The sequence below is a fragment of the Peromyscus maniculatus genome, chromosome 12 (genome assembly GCF_049852395.1).
Source record: "Peromyscus maniculatus bairdii isolate BWxNUB_F1_BW_parent chromosome 12, HU_Pman_BW_mat_3.1, whole genome shotgun sequence".
Classification (NCBI taxonomy): Eukaryota; Metazoa; Chordata; class Mammalia; order Rodentia; family Cricetidae; genus Peromyscus; species Peromyscus maniculatus.
The window spans coordinates 40,549,289-40,565,116 of NC_134863.1; the positions used below are offsets into that span (position 1 = coordinate 40,549,289).

Sequence of the window (15,828 nt, forward strand, 5' to 3'; positions counted from 1 at the left end):
ACCTTGGAATTTGGAGTTTGCTCAAATGGCTGGTGAATTGCGGACACACCGGAAAAGCCATTCCAATCCTGAAGAATCGTCAAGACTCAGCTAGAATTTTAATGTTATAAAGTTTTCTTAGGATCTTTTGCCAAAGCTCATTTTTCTATATTTTGGAGGTTTGAATATGTATATTTTATTTATATTATAATATATAATATTTATTAATATAATATTTATATTAAGTACATTAATATAAATATTAAATAATTTATATTAAAATATTACAATATTTTCTTATTTCTTGAAATTATCTTATTTCCCCTTCCCTTTACTTCCTCTAGCTCCTACCATGTGTGCACCCCCCACTCTCTCAAATTCAAGGCCTCTTTATGTAATTGTTATTGTACGCACGCATGCGCACACACACACACACACACACACACACACACACACACCTAAATACACAAACACAAACTGCTCGATCCATATAATGTTACTTGTATGGATGTGTGAGATCTCAGGGTTGACCACTGGTGTTGGGTAACCAGTTGAGGGACCCTTCCCTGGGGAAGACTGCTTCTCCCGTTCTCAACATTCTCCAGTTGCCAGTGGTTCTTTGTCCACAGTTGAGGTTCCATGAGCTTTTCTGTGAACTTTAACTTTGGGGTCAGCGTGTTCAGTGGTGGTATCATTGTTTAGGCGGCCGTGCTGAGGAGGCTTCATGGGTGTAGTCTCTTTGTAGTCTGTGTGACACAGTCTCACAGAAAACTTCCTGTTTCTCTGGCTTTTAAAAAAAAAATCTTTCCACACCCCACTTCAGCAATAATACGAGGCCTGCATGCAGGAATTGTGTTGTAGATGTATCTGTCGGGACTGGGCATCACAGGATCTCCTGTTTTCTGCATTTTGATCAGCTGTGATTTTCATAATGGTCTCTGTTGCAAAGAAACGTGTCTTTAATGAGGGGTGAGGCCACTTATTTGTGTGCATAAGGGTAAGTGTTGAGAATGTTTTCAGAGCTTATACTGGTTTAGTCAAGTGGCTGGTGTAGATTCACTCCAAGATCCATGGCTCCACTAACCCTGTGTAGTCGGCTAGGTTTATAGTACCAGGAAGCGGTTCCCTCTTGCTGAGCTGGCCTTAGGTACAGGTAAAGAGCTTTTGGTTACTACTGAGGTATACGGGCCTCTGTTGTACCCCTAGGATTATTTGCCATGCCGGTTGTTATAGTGGTTCATAGGTATCAAGGATTGGTTGCTTCCCTCCTTTGGAAGCTTGCATACCACCTTCTACTACCATAATAGTTATCCTCAGGGAGGAGGCTTTCAGGCCAGATCCAGCTCAGGTCCTCTAAGTCCTATGTCCGGAGTTCATGATGTCTTCGGCAGTAGGGTCTTACCTTCCACCTCTGGGAGGTAGCCACATGCAGCAGCCATAGCCCATAATGTTTTGGGAGTCTCTTGGAGAGCCTTTACCAACAACTCAAAAGGGGGAGTCTCATGCCTGGTGTTGGTGTTTTTGATACACAGGCTGTGGCTTTCGTGGAGAGCACCGTCAGGCCAGAAGGGAAGATTCCATTTAAACTACATGTGTATGTATGTTGCAGACGTAAGAGGAATGGTCCCCTCACCCTTTTAGCCAGGTCCACTTGGCAGAAGTGGCATCCTGGGTGTCACTAAGAGTCAGATTGGAAGCAAGGGTTAAACCCTCACCCACAGACCACACCCTCCTTAGTATCATCTCTGTCTTTTTAGTCATAGGTTCATTTTCCTGGGTGTCGTCTTCCTGAGGAGGAATGGGAACTTGGGAGCATGAGGGGAGAGTTGTCGGCCATAGCTTGGGTGGAACCCAAGTGAATGTCCTTGGAGTATCTTTCCCAATACTGAGATACTCTTCTTAGATCATTTTATGCTTAATTAATTTTCTTAATGCCATAGAAAGTCAGAGCTGAAATGGATCTTAGAGAAGTGCCTAGTCTTCCACTCCCCTTGGGGAAGAGGAGTTAATGGCACCTGACACTTCTGTAAATCAGCAGCTTAATGGACATCTAAATGGATTTATATAAAACACTGGAGGTTTTCTCCCACATTTCCCCCCATCTCCCCTTTGGACAGGGTCTAGCTAAAGAGTTCAGGCTGGCCTGGAACTCATGATCCTCCTGCCTCAGCCTCTTGAGTGTTGAGATTATAGAAGTGTACCGCCACGCCTAGCTCAGTTGATCCAAGTCAGCTCAGTTTATTTTTTTTTTTTTAAATGTCCGGTTCAGTGACTCAGCATTTCTCCAACATAATAGACTAGAGAAAGTCAACACATTCGTGTCAGCGACCGGAGCTAGACTCCAGCAGAAATCCGAGGCAGTCATTTTAAACAGAGAGTGGCAGACATCCCCCCCCACCACACACACACACACACACACACACACACACACACACACACACACACACACACAGCACCGGGGAACACGCTAACATCCTGGTGTGGTGATGAGAGCAGAGTGTGTGAAGTTTTCATCCACCCCTGGGAGATCCTTATGTGTTCCGACTGAGAACCTCAGACCGTCATATTTTTGGCTCTGTCTTGCTTGCTTTCTGTCATTGAACTGTCCTCTTCCATTTCTCATTATTCCTTCATAGAATCTTCTAGGCCTTGAGTAGTCATCGACTCCGTCGCGGCAACTCATTCCCGATTTCTCTCGCGCCAGGCAGCTTGCTTGTGACCATTCCAGCTTGCTCCCTAACTGCTGGGCGCGCAGAGACCCCTCCCTTCCCCGGGATCTGCCTGAGGTCACAGTTCAGCCGGGACCTGCTGTGCTGTGGTTTCTCCCTTGCTGGGAGGGCTTCGGCTGTCCTCCCAACTGCCTCCATCCAGTTCACTCAGCCATCGCTGATGCTGTCACATCCTTGTTTTGTCACCTTCCGTTGGTCAGTCCTCTGTTTCAGCTTCAGGTGTGACAAGTAAAACTGAACCCAGGGCGGTGCTTGTCGGTCACATGGTTCTCTCCCGTGCATCACTGAGGCCGTGACAGTCTGATCACCGCTTCACTGTGATCCTGTACTCCATCCTGCAGGACTGACAGACATTTTAATTTAGTGTGGGGAATCGAGATGGCTCAGCAGGTAAAGACACTCACTGTCACTTCTGACTACATGATCCCCAGGACACATGAGGTAGAAGGAGAGAACCAACTTCTGTAAGATGTTATTTGACCTATTCTCAATCAATATCTCTCTCTCTCTCTCTCTCTCTCTCTCTCTCTCTCTCTCTCTCTCTCTCTCTCTCTTTCTCGCGCGCGCACACACACACACACACATATGTACACGCACAAGCGCACACACAGACACACACACACATACACACACACACAATCAATTAATTACATTTTCAAGAAAATAGGGTTATTTTCATTCACTAATTTGGAATACTTGTTACCTTCAACAGCAGATTCGTTGTCTCTACTGTGGATAGGGCAGAACATTAGATTCTGAAGTGCTGATATTTCCGAGATAGAATTTACAATTTTCTTATGTTATAAGGATTAGTGTAAGCATTTTGCCAGTGTTTTGTTTGTAGGCTTATTATAAGAAACACATGACTGTCATTTTGAATGAAAGCCCATGAACTTCCACGTTGACACCAAGGGCTGCCTGGGGTTGGTCTCAGAGGAGTTCCAGTGCTCGCCCGGGACAGCAGCCAGGAGCAAAGGGGCCCTTTAGCTAACACCTGCCCCGGGACAGGCAAACTCTGAAATTCTCGCAGTGTACGTCCTCAGCTCTGCTGTCAGAGAAAAACAGATCTCATACATAAAACTTCAGCCTATAGGATTATCAATTGCAGTCCAACGTAACGTTTTAAAAGTTCTGAACAAGTCTTACTTGGAGTCTTGGCAGGCACCTAAACACCTTCCCTAATAACCTGAAGTCCCTCGTGTTTACACAAAACTATCCTTTTGAAGTCTGTGGCTTACAAGTTAAGTCTTCTCTCGGAGAGTCAGTTCGAGAAAAGGCCGGGGACACCTGTGTTTTTCGTAGTCACAGCCCGCAGAAGGACCTAGTGGTCCCGAGAGCTCCTTCGTGTGGTTCCCCGAGTCAGGCTCTAAAGGAACATTTGCTGTTCCCTGATGATGATTTTGGCATTATGCACACACACAGGCACTCAGCAACCAAACACATGATAACTGCAGTTCACAGTTACCGAGCACGTGCCTTAAGCCCTTTACATATATAACTTTCGTTAGTAGTAGAAATCCTCCAACAAACAGAGTCCGTGTCATTCAAGGGTGCTGACAAACGGAGGTGTTCAGACATTGTCTGCAGTCACACAGATTCTGAGTCCGAGTTGGCTTTCCCACCTGGCAGTGTGGCCAGAGCCTGTTACCCACTGCCGCCTGCCCTTCCTCAGAACACGGGAGAGTGTGGTGAGATTCACCCAAATCCAGAGCTGTGGGCTTCCTACACACCGTGTTTTGTTCTGGGGGACTGGGGGACTAGATCAGTGGGTCAGATGCTTGTCATACAAGTTTGAGGGCCTGAGTTCAGATCCCCAGCATCCACTCAAAAGGCCAGGGCATAGCCCTGGAGAGACAGAGACAGCTATGCCCCTGGAGCTCAATGGCCCCAGCCTGGTCTGGTCAGTGCCCTCCAGGTTTGGGAGAGACCCTGATTCAAAGAATGAGGTGGAAGGCTATCGAGGAAGACACCAGATATTGACCTCGACTCCATACAGGTGCACACATTCTACATATAGTCAAAGAAATTGTTGCTAAGGAAGTTAGACATGAAATGTGTTTTGCCTCTGTGTGTGTGTGTGTGTGTGTAAACCATGGCCCACAGTTTGAATTGTTTCTATCTTCTACTAGAATAATAAGGATATATTGGAGACCATTAGCAGTGAGTATGGTAAACACTAATTATGATTTTTGTTTTTCTTTCTCCACAGCATCATGGTTTTCTCCAAATGAAAAGATCCTCATTGTTATTTTCCCAATTTTGGCTATACTCCTGTTCTGGGGAAAGTTTGGTATTTTAAGTAAGTATTCAAATGCATTTTTTTCATTTATTCTTTTGTGGTTATTTCTAGGGCATTACTAGTGGAATAGTCTATCTAACTAGCCTGTATTGGGAAAAGTGCGGTTTCTTTAAAGCATATACTGTTACCCATATTTTGCTACAGCTTGTTATTTAAGTTTAAGGTGTTTGGTTGTGAGTGGCGTTTTGAGATCTCTGTGGGAGGGATGAGTAGAAATGTTAGTAACAACACCTTAAATCCCGTGACATGGTTGCTTACAAATGTTGTTTCACATGGTAAACAGATGGTCATAGGCTACTTAAGTGTAAGACAGAATCCTATGCTGGGGGCCCTGGGATGCTCTGCCTCATTTCCTCCAGTTTAAGCTTGTCTATAGACAAAGGCCTGTCTGTGCCTGTTGTACAGCTCTGTGGCCCCTGATGGAAAGGAGCTGTTGTATTCCGTGACCTTGCTTTGACAGCCACGTAACCAAATCTCTGAAGGCCAAACCTGACGCTGTGTCTGATTTGCCTCAGTAGTGTAAATTTGGTCATCACAGGGTCATCTGTTATATGTGTCCTAGTTCGGGCTTATGCTCAATAGTATCCACATACCGGCCCGTAACCATTCCACCAGGAACATGCTGATCTCTCCTCGGTATTTCCATACCAGCGTAGTCAGAGAAATTGACTACATTTGTGAAGTTCTGAGCGGACAGACTAAACTTTCAAACTTGTAAAATCTAAGCTCTGCTCATCCTCTGAGCCCCCTGACACAGCCACTGAAGGCCAGGAAACACCTCTCCAGGTCGTGAGGAAAGCGCGCTCATTAAATTTGCTCCCCAGCCTGTAGAGAGGTGAGCGCTGGTGAATCACTGCAGAGGAGGGCTGCTGGGTAGTGAGTGGATGACGTTCTTTCCTAGGAAGGGCAAGGCTGTGCGTGTGACATGAAAACAGTGAGACATAAAAACAGACAGGACATGACTGGCGGTTTATTTGAAGAGCTTTGCCCAAAGCACAGGGCTCTGGAAATGCTTAGTGACTTCAGAAACGTTCCCAGGTTGTGTCTAAATGGGAAAAGATGGGAACTGGTGAGACACCATAGCCCTCGCCTCCAAGATGGGGAGATGCTGTTGGAAGTTATTTTAGAATTCCAGAAAGCCTCTTATTTTAAGGGAAGAGCTGAAATAATGGCCTCAGGCCCTGCCCCATGATCACTGGCGTTAAGGAAAGCTTTCAGCCACATTGGCAGACCCAGGCTTTTTCAGGGCGGTCATGTGACTCAGGCCAGAAACAGCCTTTTGAGGATCAGACAGTGATTTCTCAGCAGTGCTGTTGAATTCAAGTTGACAGAAGTTTCCTGGTTATGACATTATCATCAGCATCAGTGGAATGTATCAGAAATGAATCTATTTCTGGTCAGCCATATTTATATGGAATAAGACTAAGGACTTTTTTTTTTCTGACTGTGGAATACATTATATAAGAAGTTGTCAAGAAAATAAGTCATCTTGTTGGCCCTGTGTCTAGAAATAAGGGTTGTTGGGGTTTTTATTTGTTTGTTTGTTTTTTGATCCTAGTAACCTTCCAGCTTCCCTTTCTGTCCTTGTCTGGTTTGACTGGTTTTCTTCTACAAAGAGACTGTAAATGTGATCACACAGCTTATGTACTTATACATCCCTGGGTCCCAGCGTCTTTAGAGTGTCGCCCGGCTGCTTGTGCTCTCCTGTTAGGGCTATGTCCTGTTTTATTGCACTTTCATTTTAATGGGTATTAAGAGAGACTGTGGAGGCCGGGCGGTGGTGGCGCACGCCTTTAATCCCAGCACTCGGGAGGCAGAGCCAGGCGGATCTCTGTGAGTTCGAGGCCAGCCTGGGCTACCAAGTGAGTTCCAGGAAAGGCGCAAAGCTACACAGAGAAACCCTGTCTCGAAAAACCAAAAAAAAAAAAAAAAAAAAAAAAAAAAAGAGAGACTGTGGAACTCTGATGAAAGTGTATGCGCCTTTGGCCACCAGTGGTATTTTAAGCCTACAGATCAACTCTACCAACATGTGTTCCAGATCCACCCTCTCAGTTACTGCTACCACTGACGAGAAATGTTCATTCTTCATCTCAGGGTCCTGACACTGTTAGAGTTCTAAAATCCTTCGCTAATTTGATGTGTGGAAGAGAAAAAAAAATTGTCCGTGTTGTATTAGTGAGTTTAGACATTCTTTTTAATGTTCTTATTATACCACTTGCATTTTTAAAGAGTATATGTATGAACCTAAAGAAATATTTAAGGGGAATGCTTGGGTCATCTTAACAAGGGGGGGAGCCTGAGGGAGGTAAGAATAAGTATGTGGAAGAGGAACCTCTGTATTTGCCTCACCCTGGCAGGCCTCACACTTGAGTTGAGTTGTTCTAATAGCAGCTGGATATTTGTGGGGCTCTGGTTCCGAGGAGCGGCCACGCAATATGTCCATGCTCTCCCCATGTATTCCCCACAGGGACTCTGCCAGTGCCCTGACTGTCGTTGTTCCTATTTTGAAGATAAGGGACAGGCAGTTTGTCCACAGTCACCCAGCGGTTGGTTTCCTGGTAATCCTGGATCTGGACAGTGCTGTTAACCACTAGATTGTCTGCCGTCCTTGAATTTATCTACAGGAAGGATGGGTGTGTGTCTAGTGTACCACTTTGAGCCTTTGAAACAGTTCGTAGCAGAGCAGATGTTGGTCTCACGTGTTGATTTTTTTTTCCCCACTAGTACCTACTGCAGGATGTCTGGTTGACCTCTGGGTACTGAGCTAAAGGTTGGAGGTGTGGAAGTGAGTGTCCCAGCCTGTTGGCTTTGAGGCCACCACATGTCAGTCTGTGCAGTCAGGATGGTAGAGCGGCCTATCTTGTACTTGGCCTGAATCAATCCATCAGTCTGTCAGTCAGTCAGTCAACCAGCCAGTCAGTCATTTCCACCCTGTAAAAGACTCCTTGGTTCTGACCTGCTGTCCCATCTGTGAGGTCATGCATTAATGGTAACATGGACCCAAGAGTTTTCTTTTCTGGTTATCTCATTCTTTTTAACTTTCCATATTGGTCTGTACTTGACCACAGGCCATTTCTCTCAGTGGTCTCTCTGGCTCTGCATGTGCGTCTGTTATGCTGCGAGAAGAAACCTAAACCTTTGCAGACAGTTTGTTTACCGAAAGCTGTGTCTTGAACCACAGCTCAGGACAATATAGCCCTTCCTCGGTGATGGAGTGTGACCCGAGAGTTCTAAGCTGAAATAAACCCTTTCCTTCACTGGTTGCTTTCGGTCACAGCCGTAGAAACCTTAACACGGATCCCTTATCTTGTATCAACTCAGTCAGTCATGTCGTTGACATGCTCCTGGGTGATTTTCACGGTTCTTCATCTGCACGGAGGTAACATAAGTTCTTTCCTACATTGAGATGGCTGATGGGTGCTTTCAAGAGCTGCGTGTGGTATTGTAGTTCTCTGAGGCTGAAGGCCCCGCCATATATAAAGAGCTGGCTATTGTCCAAGGTTCTTTGTCACAGGCATATCTGTTCTTTGTCTTCCCTTCCTTTAACCCTTGTCCTAGACGGGTGATCCTTTGCTCTGCACTCCGCTGCATGGCCATGAACCTGACTGTGGAAGCTGAGCTCTACAGAACCGTCTTGATAATAGACAGGGGAATTACTATCATTCGGTGGCCTTCAAAATACGTTGGGAAAACAAGCTGGGCTGGTGGAGCAGTCCTGTGACCCTGGCACGACAGAGCAAGTACCAGGCAAAACAGAGCTACACAGCAAGAACCTGTCTCATGCAAACATCTTTGAAAAATATAAAAACTTCCCTTGTATAACTGCATTGGAAGGTGAAAATAATAGTCAAGTTAGTAATTACTGCATGGTGAGTCAGACTATTAAGAAGTCGGTATTTCAAGTGTCCTAGTCAGGTTTGGATGACCCTTTTGTTTTTACTCTATAACTTTGGGAATGTAGCAAACATCCCCTGGTACATTGTCAGGTTCCCTTCTTAGTTCATATCAGCCTGCAGCATTTCATCTTGGTACTTGCAGTGAAATGTCTCCAAGTTCTATGGTGTGTTTTATTTATTGGATGTTTCTGTTGTCATTAGCTTGTTTGTTGGTTTCTTTACCAGAGTCACATCCTCAGGGACGTTCTCATTGTCACATGGTCCTTACTTTTTCACTCATGTCCATGAGCTCACCTTCCCTGAGCTGCTGGGCTGTCTCATGAGCTGCCTCCATGGTGGTGGGGTCACCATCCATCCCCACAGCGGCTTTTCTGGAACCCTGCTACGGTCTGTTTGAATTTCACGGCCGGCATTCACACGTGTCACTTTCTCTCTTGTACCTCTCCTGCCCGGTTACCTTTTTTGGTAATGCATTCTAGGGTGTCCTGTGCGTTTATCACTGGGAGATGAAGAAATAGAGAAACCCACTTGGTTGTCAATGCATGAACTGAAGAATAAGCATGCAGTGACGTCACCACCAGTCTTCAATAGTTGTGACATGATGACCCTTCTGTTATCTATGTTAGATTGTGGTCTTTGGATTAAAAACGGAGTATGAAGCATCCTTCATGTGCTACTCATTTGTTGCATTTTGGTAATGAAACTTCGAACTGTAATTGGAGGACCTGAGTTATACAAGTAAGCCATGGAATCCATGCATGCCAGAACTGTGTAAAGTGAGAGCTTCTGGGATTTATTTCTGTGTGTTCTAGACACCCTTCATTTCCTCTTCTTTCTCATCCCAACTTAAGATTGCCCCATGGACAATTTGGTTATCACTTGGTGGTATTTGGGCAAATGTTGCTGTGAAGATCATTGTTGGAAAATTCAAAGAAAACAAGTGTCCATCACGAGAGCCTTGAGGGCTCACTAAGTCCTCGGAGCCTAGCTTAATGAAAATGGCAAGACCTTGGAAGCACGTGGTAAAGAAGTGATGGTACAGGGATTTTTTTCTCAGTGAATAGGAAAAATAATTCTCAAGACATGAGAAGAAACACTAAATGGAAGTGGAGAGTTCTATTCAAGCAAGAAAATAAAAATATCATTCTGATAAATATTACTACCAAAAGTCAGCCTGTGACCTGGTTCGTGGGCCCTAATTGTAAATGATGTTTAATTTTATTCAAGTGTTATACTTGATCCTTTCCCTATAGTGTTTATCAGATCCCTAAGCTGTGTAGTTACTCAGTGACCTCACTGTAAGAGGAACTGGCCCAAGCTGTATGTAGCACAGCATTTTACTCTTATAGAAGTGTAGTCACCAGTTGCTTTATGCTTCCAAAATCCAGACACCACTGCTCTTGAATATACTCTGAAATTCTGGAACCTTCCATTGAAACAGGGTAATCTGTCATCAGTAGATGTCTGCTGGACATTCTCCTCTGTTGTGTTCAAATATTTGCCATTAATAAAAAAAAAAAAAAAGCTTTTCCCTCCTAGGTCCTATGGACAGGGAGTACGATCTTCAGTAGTATTCATCTTGATAAACTTATTTCATCAGAGAAGTTGGCTAGGTTGTGGAATCTGTTACAGTTATCTTATGCACTTGCGGCGAGTAAACACTTTACACATGGCAGTTCATTTTTCTCCAGCACCATTTCCACAAGGCCTTCATCTATGTGTGTGTGTTTAAAAAATGAAATTTGACTTTGATTTTTTAAAGTAATCCTATGTACTTTATCAAATTATATTGAAAATAGTTTACAGCCCAACAGACACCAAAGGATTCTAAATTACTTTGTCAGAGTTATCAGAAAAAAAAACAAAAACGCTATGATAATTAAATTGATGGTTTTGGCTCCCTTTATCATTTACTCTTAATCTGATGTAAATTCAATCTCCATAGCCTACCTCCTGTCTCTTCACCTTAGTCATGCGGCTAGGGACTGTGTGAATGTCATGTCTTTTGAGCAAGCGTTGGGTTTTTCTAGGTAGCGCACAATCTGAGTGGGCCTTTGTGGGTGTTCTGTATCTCATTTTTAGAGGATCATAAAAGTTTAACATGATAGATTTTATTTTTAAGCCCAGATTGGCTTGGTTATTTGGCTAGGTTTCATCAGCCACAACTCAGGTGCCATCTTAATATGTGCTGCGTGTCAGTGGCAGAGACCAGAAAAATTGTGTCTGTTCATAACATTAGCTCCTCATTCGGGTCTCTGGCAGAGCATGTAGATTCTTCATTCACTGGAAGATTTAGTACACAAGAAACTAAGATTAGACTAGACTTCTGCCTTCCATGGGTTGGTTGGGTCAGAATCACTCAGTCCTTGTCGAGTAAAGCAACCCACTGTTTGTTCCTTGATATAGATTAATAAAAAGGCAGGAGGGATATTGAGTCAAGGGTCGTCGTGGGCTGCATAGGGAGACTGAATCACAAAACAAATGAAGTCACCTCATACGGTTTTCCCTGATTCTTGGTTTTCCTGTATCTGGTAGCAGTAAAGTTAGAAACTCTTTGTTAAAACTGTGAATTCTGGCTGGGGTGTGATGGCACACACTGATCTCAGCCTGATCTGCAGAGTGAGTTCCAGGCCATCCAGGGCTGTCTGGTGAGACTCTGTCTCCAAAAACAAAATGTAAGTGCTATTATTTCTTAAGTATTTTAAGTATTGGTTTCAGTAGTTTTAGCTGAGGGGAATCTTTAAAAGCATACACATTATTAAAACCGTGTGGATTATTTTGCTAAGATGCAAAATTATGCTAGGAAGTTTGATAAAAGCCTGCTGTGAAGAATATATTAAATTAACCCAGGTGTAGGGGTGTGTGCCTTTAATCTTAGCGCTCGGGAGGCAAAGACAGGTGATCTTAGTGAGTGTGAAGCCAACTTGGTCTACATAGAGAGGCTCATCCAGGACAGCCAGGGCTACATAGAGAGACCCTGTCTTTAAAAAAACAAATAAACAAAAAAACCTAAAATAATTTTTATCCCATGCATTTTGGAAATTCTTGCATCCATGTTGTCTTTGTTATGTTTAATGGCTTAATAAATTGGGTAAATAAGGATAAATCCACTTGTTAAAGAACAAGAAGAAATCACCAGCAAAGACCCTTGAAATTGTTGAGTTCTATGGAATCTCATTGTCCCTGAGAACACTGATAACTGGACTAACCAGATACCTTCTCCGCCTGTTGTGGGGCCTGGCTGAATGCAGCCATTGTGAGCAAAGAATATGAGCCAGAAGAGATGCCCTCTGAATGTTTGCTCAAGAAAACACAGATGTTCTTCCCCTGCTTGGGATTACTTAAGACCCAGTAATATATTTGCTACAATAGCTGTTTAAGAAAAAGTAAGTAGCCTGGAAAATAGTAGTTGAACCAGTCACCAAGAACTAAGGCTGACTCCAACACATAGATTACTTGAAAGACCTATTGATGTAATAATTTTTTGGCATTTTGTTGTTGTTGTTGTTGCTATTGTTGATGATATTTCCCTTTTGGCAGCTCTGCCTGCTCAGCCTGAAAGGGATGGAGTTTATGTGTTGTTCAAACTCTTATTTTCACTTTTAATGGTTCGTATTTTTTTTAATTAAACCTGGATTGGTTGTGTGATACATTTAAAGCGGCTTTTATGTCACAACTTTTGCTGCATTTTCATGCTCTGTTTAGATAGCAATATATATGGTACTAAATGGAAAATGAACCATATGCCTAGAGAAATATTGTGTTTCTGCCTTTCTGAAATAGGTCTGTGTCTTTTGTGACCCAAACACTCAGTTTCTTTCTAGTTGGTATTTGAGATCTGAAAGTCGGGGAAGCTGTGAAGACTCCTCCTTCTGAGGAGGCAGGGGTGGGACCCAGCAGACGTCATGTGAGCTCCAAGACTGGAGAGAGGTGACCCACCAAACCGAAGCCCAGGGATCTTGCCACATGATGCACTCTGGTTCCTAAGAGTGTCAGTTGCTCAGCTTTGTGGACTCTCATTGCTTAGACCATTGGCTCCTCCTGGATTGACTAGAAGAACTGAGGTTGTAATCAAAAGAATGGGTAGGAGGCTGTGCTAGTTAGCATTAACTGTCAGCTTGACACACAGCCCAGCGCGTCATCTGAGAAGGGACAGTTGAAGGATTGCCCAGATCAGATTGGCCTGTGGTGAATTGTCTTGATTGACAATTCATGCCCAACCCACTGTGGGCAGCACTGTGCCCAGTACAGATAGGTGCTCCTGGGCTGTGTAAGAACTCTAGCTAAGTGTGAGCCAGCAAGCAGTGTTCCTCCGTGGTTTCTGCTTCGAGTTTCTGCCCTGATATCCCTCAATGATAGACTGTAACCAGTAGGCTGAAATAAGCCCTTCCCTCTTCCCAAGTCATTTATGGAAAGAGTGTTTTTCACAACAAGAAAGAGGCTAGAACGGGAAGAGCAATAAAAGTCTTCAGGTGTCTTCATGATAGATTTTTATTACGGTCATTAAGTACTTTTCCAATTTTGTTATGTTTAATCTGTTCATCATTTCGGTAGAATAAAATTAAAAGCAAATACAACATTTAAAACAGTTCCCCACTGTATTAGTTACTTTTTTGTTGCTGTGGTAAAATATCATGACCAAAAGCAATTTAAAGAAGAGATATTTATCTTTGGCTTATGGTTCTGAAGGGAAAGTCCATAATGGCAGAAATACATGGCAGCCATGGAGCAGAGAGATCCTATCTTCAGCTTTAAACACAAAGCAGAGAGAGAGAGAGAGAACTGGAAAAAGAGTCTATAAACTCCTAAAGCCTGCTTTTAATGACCTATTTCCTCCAACAAGGCTCCATGACCTAAAAGTTCCATTATCCTCCCACCCCACCCCCCTGGCCAGGCAGCACCACCAAGTGTCCAAATGTATGAGCCTAAGGGCCATTTCTCATTCAAACCAGCACACGCCCGTGGTCGCCAGCAAGCAGGACATCAGTGTGTAGGTGGCACCACCAGCATGCCAGTCTCACATCTGGCAGTTCTCTTCTCTTCAGTCTGACCTCAGATGGCCTTAATGGTCCATTCTCATTCTCCCTCCCTCCCTCCCTCCCTCCCTCCCTCCCTCTCTCTCTCTCTCTCTCTCTCTCTCTCTCTCAGTGAAAAAAATAATTTCAACATTAATCAAACAAAAAAGCCAAAGGAGATCAAAAGAAAATGTTGTGATGCTCATCACTCAGTATCTGTGGTCTCAGGGAGGGTAGCAGTACCTGAGGGTGGACCTGCATCAGGACCAGTGGTGTCTGCCATGAAACCTCTTGAATGCTGGCGGTGCTTTTATTTCAATGTCTTAGTTGAAAGTTTAGGCATTTTTTTCCCATAGAGATTTTGCAAGGATGTGATTTGTTTAATGTTTATTCTGTTTCCATCTTCAAATTAAATTGCCCCAACTTCTAGATGTCCTACTAAGTTTTAAAAAATGGATATTTGTTTTCTCAGTGTTGTTCTTTAAGTAGTTATGTCTTATCAGCATTGTGTGGCCTCTAATGTGTTACTTGGGTGATTTTGCCCCTCTGGGGACATTGACAATGCCTGAAAACACAGTCATTGATAAGTAGGGAAGTGGGGGAAACTCTTAATGGCATCTAGTATGTGGGGTTCAGGAATTCTGCCATATTGTATGCACAGATCCACTGCTGGGGGAAAATGTGAAAAGGACTTAATGATGCTTCGATTTAAAAAGCCTATTATATGTAGTTTTATTGTATCAGGGGATAAAATGTCATCTACACCTTCAACATCCACATTTACAGGGCCATCCCTTATAAAAATGCAGGGATAGGAGGAGACCTGATGGTAAGGAGTTATGCTCCTGAGGTTAGTCACATATGGGGAGTTGTCACTTTCTCTTTCACATTCTGTGTTATAAAAATGGCATCACTTGTGACTGAGTTATGTAATTCTTTGTTTTTTCCTTTAAGCACTGAAATATAAATCCACTCGCACGAATAAGAGAATCATTCTGCTGCTCATCGCCGGGACTGTGCTCACTGTCATCGTCATTATCGGGGCCATCCTCCTCATCCCGGGTAAGATGCACGGGTTCTGGGATCCGGGCTGCCGCGGGGCTGATGGGAGAGGCACCCCGAGGGGCCGTGTGTTGGTTTATAGGGCTGCTGTGACAGCTTTGTGGCAAATGATGTGGTCTCAAGCAATAGAAATTCTCTGGAGGACCTACAGTCTCTCTCAAGGGCTGCAGACCCTTCTGGGGAAGAACCCTTGCCATGCCTCTTCTAGCTTCTGCTGTTTGCAGGCAGTGCTTAGAATTCCTCAGCTGGTAGAACAGCCCCGTCACTGCCTCCTCCTGCCCTGGGTCTGCTGTGTGTGTGTGTGTGTGTGTGTGAGGTCTCTCTCTCCCTTCTCCCGTCTCCACCGACACTCAGGAAGTAGGTACTCAGGCGCTCACACAATTTACGTCCTCGATTTAGTAGCATATCTTTTCCCATTCAGTATTTTTTTTTTCTGCCACGTGAGGTGGTACTCATAGTTTCTAGGAATGGGAAGGTGGGAATATAACCAGGGCCCCCATTAAATCCACTCTGGAGGCAGGCTTCACTGGCTAAGATGTGGAAATGGGCCTGCACATGGGAACCGTGTCTTTCTGAAGTGGTCATTGCAGCCGAGAGAATATGAGTAGGAAAGAGTGGCAGCGGGCAGAGGGGGAGAAAAGCAAAGGCCGGGACCCACCATGGCAGACCACAGAACCCCACTGCCATCCCGCACAGGCGGAGCTTTAGAACACGGATTTGGTAGCCCTGTTTGCACCCAGGGCTGGCGAGGGCCTGGGAACGTGATGGAGTCTGGAGACAATATGAAGGAGCACTTGATTTGGCCTGGGGACAGGCTGAATACTGAATGAATGGATGGTGGACAGTGA

At 44.3% G+C, this 15,828-nt stretch overlaps 1 protein-coding gene across 11 annotated transcripts in view; it reads left to right on the forward strand.

Moving 5' to 3' along the window:
- The window catches only part of Cd47 (CD47 molecule), a 53,514-nt gene that overhangs the window by 24,684 nt on the left and 13,002 nt on the right, over positions 1-15,828 (forward strand). For all 11 annotated transcript variants that reach the window (XR_013043762.1, XR_001580042.3, XM_016008262.3 and 8 more), the window contains 2 exons: positions 4,918-5,007; positions 14,873-14,980. Coding sequence is in view for 9 of the 11 variants with exons in the window: in XM_016008262.3 (XP_015863748.1) it covers positions 4,918-5,007; positions 14,873-14,980 (198 nt within the window). In the remaining 2 variants the exon portion in view is untranslated. The remainder of the gene's footprint in view (positions 1-4,917; positions 5,008-14,872; positions 14,981-15,828) is intronic.